Here is a 22,816-nt window from a genome sequence, read left to right as displayed (position 1 = left end):
CCTTTCTCTCCCTATGGCTTCCCCCCTCCAAAACACATGGTGAAGGGGAAAAAAAAGGTAAAAAGAAAATTTTAAATAGGGGGAAGGGAAGGAAGGGAAAGGGGAAGGGGAAGGGGAAGGGGAAGGGGAAGGGGAAGGGGAAGGGGAAGGGGAAGGGGAAGGGGAAGGGGAAGGGGAAGAGGAAGGGGAAGGGGAAGGGGAAGGGAAAAAAATAAAAGACACACACTCCACAATAAATAAAAGGCACAAAGAAAGGACCCTTTGGGCGGGAGGAGAGGAGACCAGAAGGTGTCTCAGCTGCACACAGGGATGCAGGATGCCTGGTGGAGAAGAAAACGCTCAGGAAATTCCATTTTGGGGGAATTTTCCCCCTTTTCAGCAGCATTTTGGGAAAGAAGGAGCCTCAAGCTGTGCTTCCCAAGACCGTTGGAAAGGACGGATCCAGCTTTATTAATCCCATCAATTGCCTTGGGGGCTCCCAAATTTTGCCTTTCCAAAGGTTTTTCCACAGCTGGAGCTTATCTGGGCACCACTGAGGGTGACAGTGACGATGGTATGGGAGGCATTAAGAGATGAGTCGTTAGGTAGCGTTGTTAATCAGGGCCTGTCCCAGCGGTGAAATCTTCATTACACCTCCAGGGGGTTTCTTGCAGGAAGTAAACTCAATGGCTAGAGCAAAGGTGGCAGAGGCAAGTGCTGGAGGACGGTGACACGGGGAGGGAGGGACATCAGCAGGACGGCTGAGCCCATCACTTCCCTCCTCCCCAGCCAAGAAAAAAACACCCAGAACAACCAAGAAGTAAAAACAAAACAAAACAAAACAAAACAAAACAAAACAAATTAAAAAAGGAAAGGAAAGGGAAAAAAATAATAAAATAATAAAGGTTCTGTCTAGGGACAAATATTTAACAAAAATAATAATATAAATATATCTATTTACAACAGACTCCAGTCACCGGCATATAAACAAATATAGCTTCAAGTAGTCCTTGATAGTAGTTATTATTATTATTATTATTATTATTATTATTATTATTATTATTAATACTGATGGGCTCAAAAACAAAAATTGAAAAAAAGAAAAAAAAGGGGGCAGGTGATTAGGTCATGTTAAAAAAGCGTGGGGAAAAGGTGATTCTTTTTGGCAGATTTTGACACTGCTCCATGCGCTCAGCAGTGGTGGGGGCCAGGTGGTCAAAGCACGGAGGGCCAGAGCGGAGCTGGTGGTGGTGATCCCACGCGACGCTCCCAGATGCTCCAAGGGGAAGGCTGCAGGAGCTGGCTAGTGCCCCTCCATCCCCAGGTCAAACCCCTCCCCAGCCCAAGGGACTCAGTCCCATCATCCCCCAACCCCTCTCAAACCATTAAGGCTACCATCAAAACTGTCCCCCACCAGCCTTTTGCAGTTGTGAATGCCTCCTTCTTGCGGCGCCAGGTACTGGCGGCGCTCCCTGGCCCCTGGCACCTCACACCATGAACTCGTTGCTCCCAAGGAGGACAAGAGGTTGGGTGGCAGCGCAGTCAGCCTCGGGGTTCTTCTTGCGGGGTCCTCCCCCTGTCCCCCCATCTGGGGGCTCTTTGGTTTTGGGGGGGGGAAGTTTTGATGCTCTTCAGTTTCTGTTTGCCCTTCTCTGGGTTGAAGGTCCCACGGGTGGTGAACTGAGGCCGGTCCTCAGGGTAGCGTAGAGGTCCCGAGAAGCCCTCAGGGCTGGCGCGGCTCTCTGGGGGTTCGCTGGAGCCCCCCGCTCGGTAGAAAGGCGATTTGGAGTACATCTGGAAGCGCTTCCGGGGCAGATGGGGCAAGCAGGAGGTGGACGACTGGGAGGAGGTGGAGGAGGAGATGGAGGTGTCGGCTGGGTCCGCCGGATCAGGCTGCGGCCTGGGATGCCTTCGCAGGCGGCTGGGCCCCTCCGCCTTGGCGGGGCGCAGGGAAGTAAGTGCTATGCTTCTCTCTGCATTGGGGGAAGGACCATCAGAGGATTAACACTCTGCCACTACCCAGCATCAAGTCAGAGAGACACAGTTTTGGCTGGAGAAGACCTTTTGGTCACCAAGTGCAACCACTACCTCAGCAATGCCCATCCCACCACCCCAGCTGGTATCCTGGCGCTCTCCCTGGGCACATGTGACGTGAAGCCAGGATGACATTGCCAGGGGGGCTTCACCCAGGATGATGTGGCTGTGCTGGAGGAGCACCCACCTACCCACCAAACCCTGGTTGCTACCACCCACTTCCCACACCTTTTAACCCTTATTCCGCCTCCTTAGATCCAGTTCAATTAGGGCTTTGAAGTTCCTGTGGGCAGGAGATCCTTGATTAAAGCCCCTGCAGGCTACTGGAAAACCTGAGCAAGTTCCTCTGGTTGAAGATGTCCTTGCTCACCGCAGGGGGGCTGGACTAGACAACCTCTGGAGGTCCCTTCCACCCCAATCCATTCCATGGTAGACCCAAGAGCTGGATTTACCTGAGCGATCTGAGATGGTTCCTTCGGAATCGAAGTTCAGATTCTCAGAGCTGTCAGCGGTGCCAATGGAGGCTTCAGACTCAAGGGTTTCATCGTCAGAGGCGCGGGGCTCAAGTGTCAGCATCTCGAATGTCAGCTCCTCCCTGCCAAGACCAACCCAAGCCCATTAATCCATCGGGTCCAAAGCAGAGGCGAGGAGAAGGGATGACCAACTCAAGCCCATTGACCCAAGAGGACCAAAGTGGAGGGCAGAAGTGATTGCACACATGCCAAGAGCTCCTAGAGGAATGGAGTCCTCCAGGTCCCCTTACAAGAGGCACATCAACTGTGTGACCTCAAGTACCACCTACAGATAGCCCAGAGCAGGGGGCCATGGCTTGAGCCCTCGGTCAGACTCACTTTTCCTTCTGCAGGCTTTCAATCTGCTCTGTCAGCACCTTCTCCTCCTGCTGCATGGCCACTTGCTGCTGCTCTGTCACTTCCATCTCCATGGCGTCCTCGCTGTTCATGGTCTCCTCAGGGACATCTGTCGCCGAGGGCAAGCGCATGGCCATGGGAGATACGGGGCTGGGGTAGGCACCACGCCGCATACGTCCTTTGCCCTGGGGAGAGATAACAGCGTCACCACCATCAGCCAAAGTGCTTCTGCAGGCACTTCAGGTGCCAACCGCACTGCTCTCTCCCAAGGAGCAATGAAGACGGCCCTGGCCATCAGCCCTCAGCAAACCACCGGTGGTCACAGCCAGGACGCTCCAAAACCTCACCCCAGGCAGGGAGAGGCACCAGAAGGACTCAACACATTCAAGGGAGTGAGGATGGAGGTGGTGAGGACAAAGATGGTGAGGATTGCACCACTGGAGCAGTTACCAGCTGATGGACCCAATGCAATTTGGACTTCCAATCAAGCCCAGCTGGCAGCAGGAGGAATTTCTGCAAAGCCCAGAGTTCGTGAGATGGGAAGCCTGACCTGCCAAGGGGCCATGTTGACCGTGGGTGGCAACATCACCAGGGCTTTGATTTCATGGCACTTGGCTCCTACTTTATTGTCAGATACACACCTGATCTAGTGGGAGGTGTCCCTGCCCATGGCAGGGGGGTTGGAACTGGATGATCCTTGAGGCCCCTTCCACCCCTGACAATTCTGTGATTCTGTGGTGTCTCACATCCTTCCCTCACACACTTCGGAACTTCCTGAGCATCACAAGTGTCTTCCCTGACTCCTTTGGCAAATGATAACTCAGACACTATCCATGCTCTGATCTCAAGCACAGCAGATCCAAGACCACCTCCAGCAGTCTACTGTAAGCCAATAAATGTTAATTACGAGGAGATCAAACGCAGCTCTGAAGAACCATCTGGTTTTAACAGCAAAACTGACAACAAAAAAGGGCTTAGATTGGGATGGAAACAGTGGAGGAAGACTTTTAATCTTCTGAGGACCAGCTCTACAGATCTGCTCTACAGAGTGGAAAATAAGATGGATTTGGGGTTATGAGGGACAGCTTTTCTCTTAACCCTTATCATAGTTTCATAGTTTCATAGTTTCATTCAGGGTTGGAAGGGACCACAAGGATCATCTAGTTCCAACCCCCCTGCCATGGGCAGGGACACCCCACACTAGATCAGGCTGGACAGAGCCTCATCCAGCCTGCTCTTAAACACCCCCAGGGACGGGGCCTCGACCACCTCCCTGGACAACGCATTCCAGGGTTTCACCACTCTCATGGTGAAGAACCTCCTCCTCACATCTAGCCTGAATCTCCCCACCTCCAGCTTCATTCCATTCCCCCTAGTCCTATCACTACCTGATATCCTGAGAAGTCCTTCCCCAGCCTTCCTGTAGGCCCCTTTCAGATACTGGAAGGCGACAATTAGGTCACCTCGGAGCCTTCTCTTCTGCAGACTGAACAGCCCCAACTCCTTCAGTCTGTCCTCACAGCAGAGCAGCTCCAGCCCTCTGATCATCCTTGTGGCCCTTCTCTGGACACGTTCCAGCACCTCCACATCCCTCTTGTAATAGGGGCTCCAGAACTGGACACAGTACTCCAGGTGGGGTCTCACCAGGGCTGAGTAGAGGGGGAGGATCACCTCCCTCGACCTGCTAGCCACACTTCTCCTGATGCAGCCCAGGATCTGATTGGCTTTGCGGGCTGCAAGTGCACACTGAGAGCTCATGTTGAGCTTTTTGTCCACCAGCACCCCCAAGTCTCTCTCTTCAGGGCTACTTTCCAGCCAGTCACTGCCCAGCCTGTATTTGTGCCTGGGATTGCCTCGACCCAGATGCAGGACCCTGCACTTGCTCTTATTGAACTTCATGAGGTTGGCCTGTGCCCACCTCTCCAGCCTGTCAAGGTCCCTCTGGATGGCCTCCCTTCCCTCCAGCGTGTCAGCTGCACCACACAGCTTGGTGTCATCAGCAAACTTGCTGAGGGTGCACTCAATGCCACTGTCCATGTCCCCCACAAAGATGTTGAATAAGACAGGTCCCAGGACTGATCCCTGAGGGACTCCGCTTGTCACTGGCCTCCACTGGGACATGGAGCCATTGACAGCCACTCTTTGGGTGCGGCCATCAAGCCAGTTCCTTATCCATCTAGTGGTCCACCCATCAAACCCATGTGTCACCAGTTTGGAGACCAGGATGTGGTGTGGGACAGTGTCGAAGGCTTTGCTCAGGTCCAGGTAAACGACATCAGTTGCTCGCCCCTCATCTATTAATTTTGTCACCTGCTCATAGAAGGCCACCAGGTTGGTCAGGCAGGATTTGCCCTTGGCAAAGCCATGCTGACTGCTCCCAATCACCTCTTCACTATTCTTTTGAGCGAGTAGCGACTCCAGGAGGATCTGCTCCATGATCTTTCCAGGCACAGAGGTGAGACTGACTGGCCTGTAGTTCCCTGGTTCCTCCTTCTTGCCCTTTTTGAAGATGGGGGCAATGTTTCCCCTTTTCCAGTCTGTGGGGACTTCACCAGATTGCCATGACTTTTGAAATATAATAGAGAGGGGTTTAGCAACCTCATCTGCCAGTTCTCTCAGTACCCGTGGGTGTAACCCGTCGGGTCCCATGGACTTGAACACTTTCAGGTTCTTCAGATGATCACGAACCTGATCTGCACTTACAATCACAGAATCACAGAATTATTGAGGCTGGAACAGACCTCTGAGACCATCAAGTCCAGCCTATGACGTAACACCAGCACACTGACCAGACCATGGCACTGACTGCCACATCCAATCTTCAATAGAATAGAATAGAATAGAATAGAATAGAATAGAATAGAATAGAATAGAATAGACCAGGTTGGAAGAGACCTTCAAGATCATCATCTCCAACCCATCAACCAGCTGTCTGGAAGACATTCTGTCCTGCTAGTAAAAATTGAGGCAAAGAAGGTGTTAAGTACCTCTGCCTTTGCCTCATCCTTTGATACAACCTTCCCCTCCATGACCACCAAGGAGTGGAGGTTGTCTCTGCCCTTCCTCTTGCTATTAATGTATTTATAGAAGGACTTTTTGTTGTCCTTCACAGCAGAGGCCAGGCTAAGCTCCAAATGTGCTTTTGCCTCCCTAATTTTCTTCCTACAAGACCTAGCAACATCCTTAAACATTCCACGGGTTGCCTCCCCTTTCTTCCAAAGATGATACACCCTCTTTTTTCCCCTTAGTTCTTTTAGAAGCTCATTGCCCATCCAGGCTGGCCGTCTGCCCCGGCGGCTCATCTTCCGGCACATTGGCACAGCCTGTCGCTGAGCCTTCAGGAGTTCTTCCTTGAAGTAGGTCCAGCTCTCCTGGACCCCTTTATTTTTAAGGGCTGTTTCCCAAGGAACCTTCTGAGTTAGTTCCTTGAGTCACCTGAAGTCTGCCCTCTGGCAGTCCAGAGTGGAGGTCTTCTTGCTGCCCCTCTTAGCTTGACCGAATACTGAAAATTCAATTATCTCATGGTCACTGGCCCCTAAACACCCTCTGACCACCTGATCACTCACCAGCCCTTCCCTGTTGGTGAAGAGGAGGTCATGGCCCCTAAACACCCTCTGACCACCTCATCACTCACCAGCCTTTCCCTGTTGGTGAAGAGGAGGTCAAGCAGAGCCTTACCCCTGCTAGGCTCACGCAGCACCTGGGATAAGAAGCTGTCCTCCATGCACTCTAAGAACCTCCTAAACTGCCTCCTCTCAGCTATGTTAAGATCCCAGCAGATATCAGGCAGGTTGAGGTTGCCCATGAGAACAAGGTCAGGCGATGTTGAGAGAGCCTTAAGCTGCCTATAGAATGCTTCATCAACATCTTCATCCTAGTTGGGTGGTCTATAACAGACTCCAACCAGGATGTCAGCCTTGTTGGCCTTCCCTCTAATTCTCACCCACAGGCACTCCACCTGATTGTCCCTGATCTCCATCTCAATGGCATCTAGTGCCTCCCTGATGTACAGGGCCACCCCTCCACCCCTTCTTCCTTGCTTCTCTCTCCTGAAGAGCCTGTAGCCATCAATTGCAGCGCTCCAGTAATGCAAGTCATCCCACCACATCTCTGTGATGGCAACTACATCATAACTTTCCTGCTGCAACAAGGCTTCCAGCTCCTCGTTTGTTGCCCATACTTTGTGCATTAGTGCATATGCACTTCAGCTGGGCTGCTGGTTTCACCTCTGGCTCTAGCTTTTCACCCCCAGACTCCTGCCTGGGGGGACTGGTTTCAGCCCCTTCCCCTTTCAAATCTAGTTTAAAGCCCTATCTATGAGACCTGCCAATTCCCTTCCTAGAATCTTTTTCCCTATGAGGGATAGGCCATTCTCATACACTCTGATCTTTCCCCTCCTCTGGGACAGATGTACTCCATCTGTTGCCAGCTGACCTGGTGCAGTAGAAAGTTTTTCAAGATTGAAAAACCCAAAATTCTTTTGACTACACCAGCCTCTAAGCCACTTGTTGACTATAGCTGCTGACCTGTTCCTTCTTGTATTCCCTCCTGCAACTAAGGGTATAGACAAAGAAATTATTTGTGCACCTGACCCCTCAACCAGATCCCCCAGGGCCTTAAAGTCATTCTTGATAGCCCTGGGAGTTCTGGTTGCAACATCATCATTCCCTAACTGTGTGATTATTAAGGGATAGTAGTCAGAGGGCTGCACCAGACTAGGCAGCCTTCTGGTAACATCTCTAACCTTAGCTCCTGGGAGGCAACTGTCGAGGGTTGAAGGGGAAGGCCGCAAAGCCTTCTTACCCTCCCTGTAAGTAAAGGGAAGAAAATTGAAAGGGAAAAAAAATGCAGCCGGATTAGCAAAGGGATTGTGTGCTATATTTACAAAGCAGTTTAGGAGACACAGGGAAATATATACAGAATTTACAGTATTTACAATATATATACAGATAATATACAACAAAATGACATAGGAATGAGATTCCCTCCTCTGCTGAGGGGGGTTCCCCACCCCTGTACCCCCCTTCTCTCCCCTTTTTCTCAGAGAGGGTTAGAAAGAGAAAAAAGAGCAATTGTTAATTAGAAGCAGTTATATGTGTTAGTAGAGGCCTTATCTTTGCTCAAGGTCAGTCTGGCCGAAAGCCCAGAAGCTGCAAGCTGCGCAAGGAAGGGGAGAAAATGCAAGACTGCCCACAAGTCTCTGCTGAACTCCAAGTTCAAAGGTGCTTTCTACCAATCTACCAATGAAATTAGTTTAGATCTGTCTTTCGTTTATAAACATTCAGCCACAATGTCCCCTTTCTTAAAGGGACAGCCTCAAACGGTCACAGCAACAAACTTCCCTGTGAGTAGGGTCTGGCCGACACATGGGGCCTTCTATTCCCCTCAGGAGGGAATTACCAATAACAATTACCCTCCTCTTTTTTTTAAGGGAGCAAGTCCTGATGCTGGGGGAAGGCTGTTTAACCTTAGGCTGTTTAACCTTAGGTGATTTGTTGTAGGCTGTTTTGCCTTAGGTTGTTTTGCTTCAGGGAAAACCCCAGATGGTGTGTCCTCTGGCATCAGAATCGCCTCACCCTCGACCTCCAGTGCCCCATAGTTGTTTTCCAAGGGCAGTGGGGAAGGTGAGGGGAAGCAAGGAGGTTTAACCTTGCATCTTTTGAGAGGAACCTGCGTCCATTCTGCTTTTTGGATAAATGGCCTCTGCTGCGGGAGCCTGCAGAGCCTGGTTACTCAAGTACCCTTCTACAATCCCTTACATCTCTAAGACCAGCAACTTCATCTTTCAGTCTGGCCACCAGGTTAAGCAGATAGTTGATCTGCTCACACCTAATGCAGGAGTTGTCCCCACTACCCTGCATCTCAAGTGCCAGGCTCCAGCACTGTCTGCAGCCAGATGCCTGGACACCTACCTCTTGCTTATGACACCTACCTGCTTATATTACCCCTCAGTCTGAGTCGAGACTCATTTTTTGAAGGAGTTATTATGACGTGTTACCACCATGCCCAGCCCTGCCCATGTGACCTACTGGACAAAGTTTTAGAAAAAGTGCGGCGGCGCGCGCGTCTGGCCGCAGCCGAGCGAGAACCCAGGCTGAAATGGAACCGCCCGCAAGGTGCCGCCAGCTTTTAAAAGCGCTGCTGGTGACGCAGGGAGCCCAAGCTATCCCAAGCATCAAGCACGTGGAGAACGGTAAGCGCCAATACTAGCCGAGTGCCAAGATACCCTGTGAGACCCGCCGTTCTCGTAGGTTGAAAAGGAAAGCAGTTAGGGCTTCTTCAAGGCTCCTGGTCAAGGTGTGTTCCCAAGCGAGCTTCTCGCTGAAATGAAATCATCACCAGACCCAGGTCATCTTCTAAATTTGAGAACCTGAACCCATGAGGACTTAGGAGATGTCAGCCAGCCTGAGCTGTGTCCATCACCCAGCATTTGGGGGGTTTGGACTAGATGATATTTCAAGGTCCCTTCCAACCCCTAACATTCTTTGTGTGATTCTGTGCTAAACCTGCATCTCTTTGTGGTTGAAGAGCTTGTTCTCAGTGTAGGACAATTTAAACCCTGCAGTGGAGACATTCCTGAGTCTTCCTGATAACCCACATCCCCAGAGCAGGTTTGCAGAGTAAAAGACCCTCTCTTTTTATCTTTAAAACTCAAATTTGTCCCTTTCATCTTTCAATGTCACATCTGAGAGGCCCCTTTTGGGCAGCAAAGCTGCTTCCACTCCCTGGTGTTCTTCTGATGCCACCTTCTCACATGGACTCCTGAGCAGAAGCACAGCTACCTGAATCCTATTAGCCAAAAGCCCTCAGATCCCAAAGATCCACCAGCTTGTGGACTTAAGCCCCTGTGAAGTGGCTTGCTTGCAGAACAGCATCCAGGGAGCAGAGCTCAAATTCTGCTCTTTTAAATCTCCTGACCCTCACAGGTCTTGAAGGACAAGGAGAAACAGCATGGGTTGAACCCAGGATGAAGGGAAACAGCCCCAGCAGCATCTCCAGCTGCTTTCCTTGCCCATTGCGGTCTCACTACAGAAGCTCAAACACAATCCAGGATGGAGTTGTGGAATACAGGAGCTGTTGAAGCCCTCCCAGTTCAAACCTGGGTGTCCTGAATTTGTGTTGGTGCTCCTCCTCCAAGAAGGTGAAGGAGACCTTTGGATGCCTCATGATCTCTGAGGCATCTGAGCTAGGGGTTTCATCCACCATCTCAAAGACACAGCAGTGCTGCTGAAGCAAATCAATGCTGAAACAAATCCAGAGTGAGCAGAAGTTGGGGTGGGAAGGGACAGGACAAGGCAAGCAAACCAAAGCAGAGGGAAGCACAGGATGGAGAAAGAAATTAAAGGAGGAAAGAAGGGTGGGGAAAAGGGAGTGGAGAGCAACCTGTCAAGGAGCTGCCTGCAGGGATGGCTGAGCATTGGCCACCCCTCACTCTTGCTGCCCAGGGTGGGACAACCTGCAGGAGAAAGGGTAGCCCTGGGGGGGTAGCAGCTTAGCAGCTGCTGGGGGAGCAGCAGCCACTGGGGTGTGGGGGCTGGCAGGGTGAGGGGCAATGGGCGGCAGACGCTGGAATGAGTGGTGGTGACACACACAACGGAGACGTGGCAGCGGCGGTGGTGGCGCGCTGGGGTCATACATACCGGGATTGAGCTGCGGGTTATGCTCATAAATCTAACTGCAATTAGTACAGGCTTCTGGATTAGAGAGGAGATGAAAAGGAAAGCAGAAGGTTAGAGTGCACATGCTGCCACCCTCCAAGAAAACCCTGATTTTGTCCGGTTTTTAGGGTGGCTTTGGTTTTAGTTTTTGTTAATCAGGATGAACAAAGCAGCTCTGCAGCATCAGCCCCACAAACCTTGGGCAGGCTCTGCTTAGATTTCATCCTCCCAGAAAAAAAGCAGGAGGGAAGTGTGCTTGAGGAGCACAGCAGGTAGGCCCAAGCACAAGGGCTGCTTCGGTCCTCTGCTCGAGGCTGGGGTGACAGCACCGCGTCATGACCCTCTCCCACAGCCCAACAAGCCAAGTACAGCGTGCAGCCGGCCGGCCCCCCGGCAAGCATGGAAGCTCAATGAGATGGGTTTGAGGCTCCCAAAGAGGCAGTGAGAGAGCAGGGAGAGCCTTTGTGGAGCTCATTTTGGGTTCAGATAATGTGACTGAGCACAAAACAGGATGGTCTGGGTCTCCAGGACCAAAGAAGCTCAGATGAAGGTGGAACCGTTGATCAGGAGCATCTGAGCTGGAGTGACCACATGTCTACAGACCATTCCCACGGCGGGCTGCTTTGGTGTGACTCCCAGGAGCCACTACAGGGCGGAGGGGCCCTGTCCTGCAGGAGAGGGTGCAGGAGATTGCAAGGGGTAGGGGAGGCTGGGATAAGCAGAGGAAGATAAAGGAGGGTTGCTTCAGGGGCAAGGAGAGGAGAGGAGGAGACAGCAAGGGCACTGGCAGCTCACCATGGATCGACGGATCAAGGAGAGGCGACTCCTGGCTTTGTTCTCCGCGAACTCCAGGCTGCTGATGTCCTTCAGACGAGCCTTGTACTTGTTCATCTGCTCAAGGACGATCAGCTCTACACAGCTAAGGGGGCAGAAAAACCCAAAAGGGGACAGAATGGGAGGAGGAAATTATGTGATTGGAGCTTCCTCTCTTATTGCCTGAAGATCTGTCCTGGTGGAAAGGCAGGGAGGGAGAAAGCCTCTGCTAGAATCAGCAGGGGAGTGGAAATCCTCATTAAAAACGTGACAATGAGCTATGGATGGAGGGATTGAGGAACTTGGGCTAGACAAATTCAGAACCTCCAAGGATCCAACCAGAGAAATTTTCCGTCTTGGAAGAGGGATGAAGGAAACAGAAGCCTGGAGAAGGCAGGTAATGAGAAGAAATAGCCTGAAATTGTGCCAGGGGAGGGTTAGGTTGGAGAGGAGGAAAAATGTCCTTGCTGCAAGAGTGATCAGGGATTGGAAGAGGCTGCCCAGGGAGGTGGTGGAGTCCCCATCCCTGGAGCTGTTAAAGAAACCTGTGGCCATGGCACTTGGGGCCATGGTTTGATGGTCATGGTGGGGCTGGGTTGATGGTTGGGCTGGATGATCTCAGAGGTCTTCTCCAAACCAAATGATTCTCTGATCCTATACTTGTGTGCACGCAGTGATGCTCTAAGTGTTCACCTGGGCTGTTTCATGCTGTGTTTGGGGGGTAAAAAAATCACCTTTCCATGTCATAAAATCAGGGGATGAGCTACATCTGAAGTCTAAGGGAGAAGCTACAGAGAAATCCTGTTGCTTCTTCCCATTGGGTCTCCAAGCACATTCTAGGCTTAAACAAAAGCCTCCTCTTTCAGAAGCTCAGCCCTCAACTGGTTGCTTTCCATTATTATAGAGTCTTTGTGCTTGGACAAGACCTTTAAGCTCATCCAGTCCAACCATTCTGTAACTCTACCATGTCTGGTGCTAAACTACATCCCTCAGCATCACATCTCTGCATCTCTGAAACACCTCCAGGGATGAGGATTCAACCACCTCTCTGGGCAGTCTGTTCCAGGGTTTGTTGTTTTTTTGTGTCTCCAGGTTCCATTTTCAGATCTTAGATTTTAGGGGGTGGACAGATGCCTGAGGAGGGCAGATTGAGACTGGAGAGGAGGAAGAAATTCTTTCCAGTGAGGATGGGGAGACATTGGAACAGGTTGCCCAATGAGGTTGTAGATGCCTCCTCTCTGAAAGTGTTCAAGGCCTGGTTGGATGAGGCCTTGAGCAACCTGGGCTGGTGGGAGGTGTCCCTACCCATGGCAGGGGGGTTGGAGTAGATGATCTCTAAGGTCTCTTCCAACATGAGCCATTCTGTGTTTCAACACTCTCCTGGGGATTGAGAGAACATGAAATATCTCCATGAAGATGCTAAAGCTCTCTGCTCTTGAGCCATCTGACGGTACTGAGGGTCATCTAGATGTGAGTGGTGACATCATAATGGTTATGACTCTGGATCATCCAGCAGCAGGTAATGGTTATAGCTCTGGATGATCTACACAAGGTCATGGTTATGGCTCTGGATGATCCAGCACCAGGTAATGGTTATCACAGGATCAGGCTCACAGGATGTTAGGGGTTGGAAGGGACCTCCGAAGGTCATGAAGTCCAAGCCCACTGCCAGAGCAGGAGCAGAGAATCCAGCACAGGTCACACAGGAACACATCCACACAGGCCTGGAAAGGCTCCAGAGGAGACTCCACAACCTCTCTGGGCAGCCTGCTCCAGGGCTCTGGGACCCTCACAGTGAAGAAGTTCCTCCTCATGTTGAGGTGGAATCTCCCATGCTGCAGTTTATATCCATTGCTCCTTGTCCTATCCCAGGGTGCAGCTGAGCAGAACCTCTCCCCTCCCTCTTGACCCCCAGCCCTCAGATATTTATAAACTTTTATCAAATCCCCTCTCAGTCTTCTCCTCTCCAGACTAAACAGCCCCAGGGCTCTCAGCCTCTCCTCACCAGCAGTGCTCCAGGCCCTTCAGCATCCTTGTAGCCTCCCTTGGACTCTCTCCAGCAGACCCCTGTCCCTCTTGAACTGAGGAGCCCAGAAATGGATGCAATATTCCAGGTGAGGTCTCACCAGGGCAGAGTAGAGGGGGAGGAGAACCTCCCTCCATCTGCTGGCCACGCTCTGCTGAATGCAGCCCAGGACCCCCTTGGCCTTCTTGGCCCCCAGGGCACATTGCTGTCCCATGCAGAACTTGCTGTCCACCAGCACTTCCAGGTCCTTCTCCCCAGGGCTGCCCTCCACCAGATCCCCTCCCAGCCTGTGCTGCTGCAGTTTATTCTTCCTGCCCAGGTGCAGCACTCTGCACTCATCCTTGTTGAACCTCCTTGGGTTCCTCTCTGCCCAGCTCTCAGTTTGTCCAAGTCTCTGAATGGCCTCACAGCCTTCAGGTGTTTCAGCCAAGCCTCCCAGTTTGGGATCATCAGCAAACTTGCTGAGCAGACTCTGTCGGTCTGTCTGTCCCCTCATCAATGTCACTGATGAAGATGTTGAACAGGTCTGACCCACCACTGATCTCTGGGGGACTCCACTGGTTACAGCTCTCCAGTTGGGCTTGGCACCACTGACCACCAATCATTGCACTCTATTGCGTAGACAGCTCCTAATCCATCTCACTGTCTGTTCCTCTATCCCACACCTCCTGAGCTTGCTCACAAGGATGTTATGGGAGATAGTGTCAAAAGCCTTGCTAAGGTCAAGGTAGACTACAGCCACTGGTCTGCCTGCACCTCCCAATTCAGTTATGACATCATAGAAGGCAATGGGATTAGTGAAGCATGACTTCCCCTTGGCTATGGCTCTGGATCACCCGGAACTACATAATGGTTATGGCTCTGAATGACCCAACCCCAGGTTTTTGGTTATGGCTCTGGATGCTGCAGCAGCAGGTAATGGTTGTGCCTGTGGATGCTCCAGCAGCAGGCTCTTACGTGGTGGTTTTGCTGATGTCCTGGACACTCTGCAGAGGGTCTGTGGTGTCAGGGCAGCGCAGGATGCAGGGGGCAAAGACGATGGCCAAGGCGTTGGCTGACATCCGATTGGTCTCCTCTTGGAGCGCAATCCTAAAGATTGGATGGAGAGAGAACTCAGGTGAAGGCACCTCCACCTCTTCTGGGTGATTACAGGAGATGACATTTCTACAGTGCCATCTTGCTCTCCTAGCAGGCACACTGCTCTGTCCTCCTCTTTGCTCTGCCCGATGGGGAAAGCCAAACATCTCAGATGTTCCCAAGGCACACAGTTGGTGGTTTCCACCCCAAAACACTGTCCCTGCAGTGGTGAGGGGCACCACAGACCTGCAGGCACCATGAGCACCCTGAGCAGTGTGGAGCTTGCTCATCAACACAAGCATCATTTGGAGACAACAGCTCTGAGGCCACCTCCTGGGAGATACAATGGAGGAAGGCAAACCTGAAGATCATAGAATAACAGAATGTCAGGGTTAGAAGAGACCTCAAAGCTCAGTCAGTTCCAACCCCCCTGCCATGGGAAGAGACACCTCACACCACAGCAGGTTGCTCACAGCCACCTCCAGCCTGGCTGCAAACACCTCCAGGCAGGAGGCTTCCACCACCTCCCTGGGCAACCTGTGCCAGGCTCTCACCACCCTCCTGGGAAAGAACTTCTTCCTAACATCCAATCTGAATCTCCCCAATTCTAGTTTTGCTCCATCCCCTCCCAGTCCTATCACTCCCTGACACCCTCAAAAGTTCCTCCCCAGCTTTCTTGTAGGCCCCTTGTGACTGCTTTAGGCTGTGCCTTTAAGAAAGGGACAGTTGCAGGAACACACTGGCTGAATGTTTTGGTGAAGACAATGAAAACAAAGATAGGCCTAAACGAATTTCATTGGTAGATTGGTAGAATGCAACTTTAAGTTTTAGTTCAGTTTGAGTTTCTGTCTCAGTTCCAGTTTGTTCTGTCTTTTCAGCCGGTCTGCTGAGCAACAGCTGTGGGACCTGTTGACCTTGAGATAAGAAAACTAATCCTTGCATGCGCTTTGAGCCTCACAAGAGCCTAACAAGAATTTCCTCCTTAGTAATTACCTTTTCTCTCTCTCTAAGCCTTTTTTGGAGAAAAGGGAGGTGGGGGGAGAGAGAGGGTACAGGACGGGGGAACCCTCCTCTGGCCAGAGGAGGGAGTTTTGTTCTGTATTACTTTCTTTGCTGTGTATTTCTGTATATATTGTAAATACTGTATATTGTATATATATATATATTTGCATTTCATCCTGCTGGTAAATATAGCTTTGATCCTCCAACTGAGTTAGCTGTGGTTTCTTTGTGGCGGAAGGGAGAAACTTTCTCTCACCACCACACCCCTTCAGATACTGGAAGGCCACAAGAAGGTCTCCTCAGAGCCTCCTCATCCTCTCCAGACTTAACAACCCCAACTCCAACTCCCTCAGTCTGTCCTCATAGCAGAGCAGCTCCAGCCCTCTGCTCATCCCTGTGGTCCTTCTCTGGACACCTTCCAGTAGTCCAGATCCCTCTTGCAATAGGTCCCTCAGGTGTTCCCAAGACACATAAACAATTGGTTATTTCCACCCCAAAAAAACTGTCCTTAGAGTGGTGAGAGGCACCATGAACCCACAAGCAGCAGGAGCACTGTGAATTATTGCTCATCAACACAAACATGACTTGGAGAAACCTCTGGTGACCTCTGGGGCAACCTCCTTAGAGGCAGGATGGACCTGATAGCTCTTCCCTTTCCCTTCTGCCTTACTGCTGCAATCTTGGCTATTTTGCTATGAAGGATGCCTGATCACCTACCCCTTGCCCACTGTCCAAAGCTGCCCTGGCCCCACATACCTCACCAGGTGGAAGATGAGACGCTCCAGGGTGCTGAGGTGGGTGCGGGAGAGCTGATCAATGACGGAATAGACTCCCCTCACTGTCTCCTTCCTCTCCTGGAGGCCTGTGGAGAGAGCACCAGCATTCGGGCTGGCTTCTACTTCTTCCTCTGTTGTAGATTGTTTTATCACAGAGATAATCCCTCCAGAGGAGTAGAAAGTTCCAGTAGGTGGACCAGTGCGTGCACCAGTACAGGCTGAGAGTGGATCTGTTTGTGAGCAGCCCTGTGGAGAAGGACCTGGGAGTGCTGGTGGACAGCAAGTTCTGCATGGGACAGCAATGTGCCCTGGTGGCCAAGAAGGCCAATAGGGTCCTGGGCTGCATTCAGCAGAGTGTGGCCAGCAGATGGAGAGAGATTCTCCTCCCCCTTTACTTTGCCCTAGTTAGGCCCCACCTGGAATACTGTGTCCAGTTTTGGACTCTCCACTTCAGGAGGGACAGGGATCTGCTGGAGAGAGTCCAAGGGAGAGCTACAAGGATGATGAAGGGCCTAGAGCACTGCTGGTGAAGAGAGGCTGAGAGCCCTGGGGCTGTTTAGTCTGGAGAGGAGAAGGCTGAGAAGGGATTTGATCAATGTCTATCAATAGCTGAGGGCTGGGGGTCAGGAAGAAAGGGACAGGGACAGCCTCTGCTCACTGTGCCCTGGGATAGGCCAAGGGGCAATGGATGGAAACTCCAGCACAGGAGGTTCCACCTCAACAGGAGGAGGAACTTCTTCACTGTAAGGGTCCCAGAGCCCTGGAGCAGGCTGCCCAGAGAGGTTGTGTAGCCTCCTCCTCTGGAGCCTTTCCAGCCCCATCTGGATGTGTTCCTGCGTGACTTGTGCTGGATTCTATGCTCCTGCTCTGGCAGTGGGCTTGGACTGGAAGCTCTCCAGAGGTCCCTTCCAACCCCTAACCTCCTGTGAGCCTGTTTGGGACCAAAGAGTCAACACAGATGTCATCACTGCTGTTCCCTCTGCCAAGGGATGGGTTGGTGGAGGGAGGAGCTCCTCACCCATGGCCCGCAGGAACTCCTCGTAGAGCTCGAAGGTCATGAGAGGGTTGGGCAGATCTCGGAGCCACTGCTTGAAGACGCTGGCGATGACATGGATGTTGTAGTCATCTAAATTCACATTGTTAATGTCTGGGGTTGGCAGCAGGTGGAGGACAAAAGGGGAAAAAAGAGACACTAATCAATATGAAGCTATTTGCAAAGCTGGGGGCTGGACTTGATGACCTTCAAAGGTTCCTTCCAACCAAAACCAGTCTACGATTCATAAAATGGTTTAGGTTGGAAGGGACCTTAAAGATCATCCAGCTCCAACCTCCCTGCCATAGGCAGGGACACCTCCCACTAGACCAAGCTGCTCAAGGCCCCATTCAGCCTGACCTTGAACCCCTCCAGGGAGGAGGCACCCACAGCCTCCCAGTGTCTCCCCACCTTCACTGAATTTCTTCCTCATCTCTAGTTCAAGCTCCCCTCTTCCGGCTCAGAGCCATTGTCCCTCATCAAACCTGGCCTTGCACACCTCCAGGCTGCATGATGCCTTGAGCAACCTAATCTAGTGGAAGGTGTCCCTGCCCATGGGACACTTCTCCACACTAGGAAATGTCCATGTGCCACCACAAAACCATACTGTGTTTAATGACAAGAACTCCAGGAGCTGATCTCAGCTCCACATGTCAAAATTAGAGATTCATCTTCCAGGGCAGGGAGACTTAGGTGGGACCAGGATGTCTCTTCCTGCTGACACAAAGTGTAAGTAAGGCAGTGTTCCCCCTCAGATACAGGGACTCTTTTTTATGTATTGCCCCCCAAAAACCCATGAGTCACTGACTTGAGTTTGAGTTGGAGATGCTGGGCCCAAAGAGCGCTGGGGAATGGAGCTATCTTCAGTTGGTGGCTGGTCACCAGTGGTGTTCCCCAGGGCTCAATCTTGGGGCCAGTTCTCTTTAACATCTTTATCAATGGTCTGGAGGAGGGGGTGTGAGAGTCTAATAAGTTTGTCTCTCTCTATGTGAGTCAACAAAGATAAAGTGATAGCAGAGCCACTGGAAAGAAGGTGGAAAGAATCCTGTCCACCAATCCTGGATGCAAATCAGCTTGTGATTGCATCGTGATAACACGGGACTACAACAATGGACCCAAAGACCCAGCCATCACGCTTTCTGGGCAGGGTGGTTTCCGCCCATCAAGTACCTTGGGCAGGGTGATACAATGGTTTCCACCACCTGTGTAAAGGAATGTGGGAGGACTTGTCTGGATGGAGATGGGGTAGACGGAGATTCCCCCCTCGCCGCCATCCAAAAAATCTTGCCCACATACACAGCAATACACAGAAAGATTTCCGGGGGAACAGATACCTGGATTATTTCCTTGCCTCTGGAATACCTGACATACCAACACCTGCCTGAGGACTAAAAAACTGTATAAAAGACTTGAGCAACTACTGGTTTGTAGAGAGAAACAGAGGAGAGAAACAGAGGAGAGAAACAGAGGAGAAAAACGGGGAGAAAAACGGAGATGAAGGAAAACACAGGAGACGGGCCAGGCCGCTGAGAAGAGAAAGCCGGGACGATGCTGCTCCGGAGAAAAGAAGCAGCCCGGAGGACCACAGCTCCAGCCAAATCCTCAGCACCGTTCCTGTATCAACCCAACATCTCCCCAGAGGACCACAGCTGTTCTCCAGCAAAAGCCTCACCACGGTTTCTCTACAAACCCAACATCTCCTGCAGCACCTTTCCTCCACAGACTTTATCTTGGGGGGGATGAGGGGTGTGGTAATATAATTCCTTTCCTCTTCTATCTCTCGTCCCTCTCTCTCTCTCTTTTCTCCCTTTCCCTTCTTATGTCCACTTTCTCTATTTTCTCCCTCTCCCTTTCTTATTTATCTAATAAATAGTCTAGCTGTTGATACTTTGGCCTCGTTTGTGCCTTTAATTTCACAACACGGGAATATTTAAAAGAACTGTGTCTCCGGACCGAGACATCTAATGTCTCCGGACCGTGACAGGGGGTTAAGGGCACCCTCAGTATTTTTGGAGACAACACCAAGGTGGGAGGCAGTGGTGATCTGCTGGAGGACAGCAAGGCTCTGCAGAAATACCTGGACAGAATGGATCCATGGGGTGAAGCCAATGGGATGAGATTCAGTCAAGTGTTAAGTGCTGCAAGCGTTAAGTGTTGTCATAACCACCCCCTGAATGTTACAGGCTTGAGGCAGAGTGGTTGGAGAGCTGCTTGGTGGAGAAGGACCTAGGGGTGTTGATTGATGGCTGCCTGAAGATGAGCCAGCAGTGTGCCCAGGTGACCAAGAAGGCAAATGATCCTGGTTTAGGTCAGGAATTATGTGACCAGCAGGTCAAGGGATGTAATTGTCCCCTTCTACTCAGCACTGGTGAGGCTACACCTTGAGTGCTGGGTTCAGTTTTGGGGCCTTCACTCCAAGAAGGACATTGAGAGAAGAGGAAAAAAGCTGGGGGAGGGTCTGGAGAACAGGGCTGATGAGAAGCAGCTGAGGGAGCTGGGGTTGTTTGGTGTGGAGAAGAGGGGGCTGAGGGGAGACCTCAGTGCTCTCTACAGCTCCCTGAAAGGAGGTTGGAGTGAGGCTGGGGTTAGGCTCTTCTCCCACACAACAAGTGACAGGACAAGAGGAAATAGCCTCAAGCTGTGCCAGGGAAGCTCAGGTTGAAGATTAGGAACAATTTCTTCCTAGCAAGGGTTCTCAGGCACCGGAACAGGCTGCCCAGGGAGGTGGTGGAGTCCCCATCCCTGGAGGTGTTTAATAGCCACGTGAACATGGTGCTGAGGGATGTGGTTCAGTGGCAGTGGCTTAGCAGCAGTGCTGGGATTGGGAGCTCTGGGTGAGCAACTGGACTAGATGATCTCAAAGGATTCTTCCAACCTCAACAGTTCTAAGATTCTATGATCTGCAAGTATCATTTGCCCAGCCCACAGCTGGGGAAGGTGGCACTGCCCCCAGGTTTGATCCCGACAAAGCCTCCTGCTTCCCTCACCTCCATCCTCCCTGCCGCAGCAGCGATTTGTCTCCCCCGTGTGGTTTGTTTTCCCCACCCTTTTACCTGTATCGAGTCCTTGCCGCAGCTCCTTGATCTTGTTGGTGGAGCCTGACTTCCTGTAGATGCCCTCGGTGTAGAGCCCGTGCATCTCGATGTAGTTGATCAGCTTCTCCACCAGCAGCGGCACCGCCCGATCCTCGCTGGTCAGCCGCGACAGCTCCACCCCGAACTGCCGAGGTGACAGCTCAGGGTCGTACTGAGGGCCAGAAAGCAGAAAAAAAAAGAGGTTAAAAATCCTTCCAGGAAGTTCTTGGATCTGATGGTCTGGATGAGGAGATAGAGTCCACCATTAGTAAGTTTGCAGACGACACCAAGGATGAGTGCAGAGTGCCGCCCCTGGGCAGGAAGAATAAACTGCAGCAGCACAGGCTGGGAGGGGATCTGCTGGAGAGCAGCCCCTGGGAGTGCTGGTGGACAGCAAGTTCTGCAGGGGACAGCAATGTGCCCTGGGGGCCAAGATGGCCAATGGGGTCCGGGGCTGCATTCAGTAGAGTGTGTCCAGCAAATCAAGGGAGGTTCTCCATCTCCTCTACTCTGCCCTGGTGAGACCTCATCTTGAGTACCGTGTTCAGTTCTGGGCTCCCCAGACAGGGGATCTGCTGGAGAGAGTCCAAGGGAGGCTACAAGGATGCTGAAGGGCCTGGAGCATTGCCTGATGAGGAGAGGCTGAGAGCCCTGGGGCTGTTCATTCTGGGGAGGAGAAGACTGAATGGGATCTGGTCAATGTCTATCAATATCTGAGGGCTGGGGGTCAAGAGGGAGGGGACAGGGACAGGCTCTGCTCACTGTGCCCTGTGATAGTGATAGGACAAGGGGCAATGGATATAAACTACAGAACCTCCCCTATAGGAACAGGCTGGGAGAGTTGGGGCTGTTCAACCTGGAGAACAGAAAGCTCCAGGAAGACTTCAGAGCAGCCTTCCAGTACCTGCAGGGACTCCAGGAGAGTTGGGGATTGACTTTTGACAAGGGCTGGGACTGCCAGGCTGAGGGACAATGGCTTTGAGCTGGAAGAGGGAAGACTGAGACTGGAGAGGAGGAAGAAATTCTTTCCAGTGAGGCTGGGGAGACTCTGGCACAGGTTGCCCAGGGAGGCTGTGGCTGCCTCCTGCCTGGAGGTGTCCAAGGCCAGGCTGGATGAGGCCTTGAGCAGCCTGTGCTGGTAGGAGGTGTCCCTGCCCAGGGCAGGGCGCTGGAGCTGGATGAGCTTTAAGATCCCTTCCAACCCAACCCATTCTGTGATTCTATGATCCAAACCCCCAACATACTCAAACATTCGAGCTCTGGCAGGGCGTTGGACTCAAATGATTTTCTGAGGTCCCTTCCAACCCCTAGGAGTTTGTGACTCTGGGATACAGATCTCCAATGAATCTGTTCAGATGAGTTCTGAGGAAAAAAAAAACTAATCCTGCCGCTTTAGGGAGGCTGTCTGGTACTTCTTAGACAAGCTTGGGCATCCTGTCTGAAAGGTCATTAATGACAGAGAAAAAGAAAGAGACATTTACCTTTTTGGAGCACTTGGTTGTGGTTTTAAGACAGCACTTCTTGTGACAAGCATATTTACATACTGCAAGCAAGAAAAAACCACAGCAATTAATAATCCAAAATATTCTCTAATCATCCAGACAGATGGAGAACCATGGTCTCATATGAATCATGCAGCTCCTCCCAGCACTAGCAGGTCAAAAGCAGTGCCCAGGGGCCAAGTTTATCAGATCCACTCAAAGACTTACAGTCTTTAAAGTCCTTAAAACACTACCGAGAATAGTAACAACAAATCAGCTGCATCAACTCAGAAAATATTCCCTGAGTCACTCTGAGCTGTCAGACATGGAATCCTGCCAAGGGGTTGGAACAAGTCCAAGTCCAAGTGCTGGGTGCTGCACTTTGGCCATAGTAACACCATGCAGTGCTACAGGCTGGGGATAGAGTGAGGCCACAGCTTGAGTCCTGTGTCCACTTCTGGGCCCCAGTGTTTAGGAAAGATTTTGAGATGCTGGAAGGTGTCCAGAGAAGGGCAACAAAGCTGGGGAGGGGTCTGGAACACAGCCCTGTGAGGAGAGGCTGAGGGAGCTGGGGTTGCTTAGCCTGGAGAAGAGGAGGCTCAGGGGAGACCTTCTTGCTCTCTCCAACTTCCTGAAGGGAAGTTGTAGCCAGCTGGGGGGTGGTCTCTTCTCCCAGGCAGGCAAGCAGCACCAGAACAAGAGGACACAGTCTCAAGCTGTGCCAGGGGAGGTTTAGGCTGGAGGTGAGGAGAAAGTTCTTCCCAGCAAGAGGAATTGGCCCTTGGGACGTGCTGCCCAGAGAGGTGGTGGAGTCCCCATCCCTGGAGGTGTTCAAGAGGGGATTGGATGTGGCACTTGGTGCCATGGTTTAGTTGTCAGGAGGTGTTAAGTGAGAGGTTGGACTTGATGATCTTTGAGGTCTTTTCCAACCTTGTTGATTCTATGATTCTAAGAGCACCTCATTTGTATTCTTCCTGCCCTGGACATCAGCCTG

General features: G+C 51.6%; 1 protein-coding gene across 1 annotated transcript in view; it reads right to left on the bottom strand.

Moving 5' to 3' along the window:
* Positions 1–414: 414 nt before the first annotated feature.
* Positions 415–22,816, bottom strand: part of MYO9A (myosin IXA) — a 259,426-nt gene continuing 237,024 nt past the window's right edge. Inside the window, 10 exon segments of the mRNA XM_068144334.1 lie at positions 415–1,592; positions 1,594–1,952; positions 2,466–2,608; positions 2,865–3,067; positions 11,336–11,459; positions 14,337–14,468; positions 16,215–16,320; positions 17,253–17,381; positions 20,321–20,513; positions 21,823–21,884. Coding sequence (XP_068000435.1) covers positions 1,467–1,592; positions 1,594–1,952; positions 2,466–2,608; positions 2,865–3,067; positions 11,336–11,459; positions 14,337–14,468; positions 16,215–16,320; positions 17,253–17,381; positions 20,321–20,513; positions 21,823–21,884 — 1,577 coding nt within the window. The 3' untranslated portion in view covers positions 415–1,466.

The sequence above is a fragment of the Melanerpes formicivorus genome, unplaced genomic scaffold (genome assembly GCF_026170545.1).
Source record: "Melanerpes formicivorus ecotype bairdi unplaced genomic scaffold, bMelFor1.0.p_v2 SCAF_10, whole genome shotgun sequence".
In the NCBI taxonomy this organism is placed as follows: Eukaryota; Metazoa; Chordata; class Aves; order Piciformes; family Picidae; genus Melanerpes; species Melanerpes formicivorus.
Note: the sequence above shows the minus strand (reverse complement) of the source record. Positions and strands in the feature narration are given on the sequence as shown.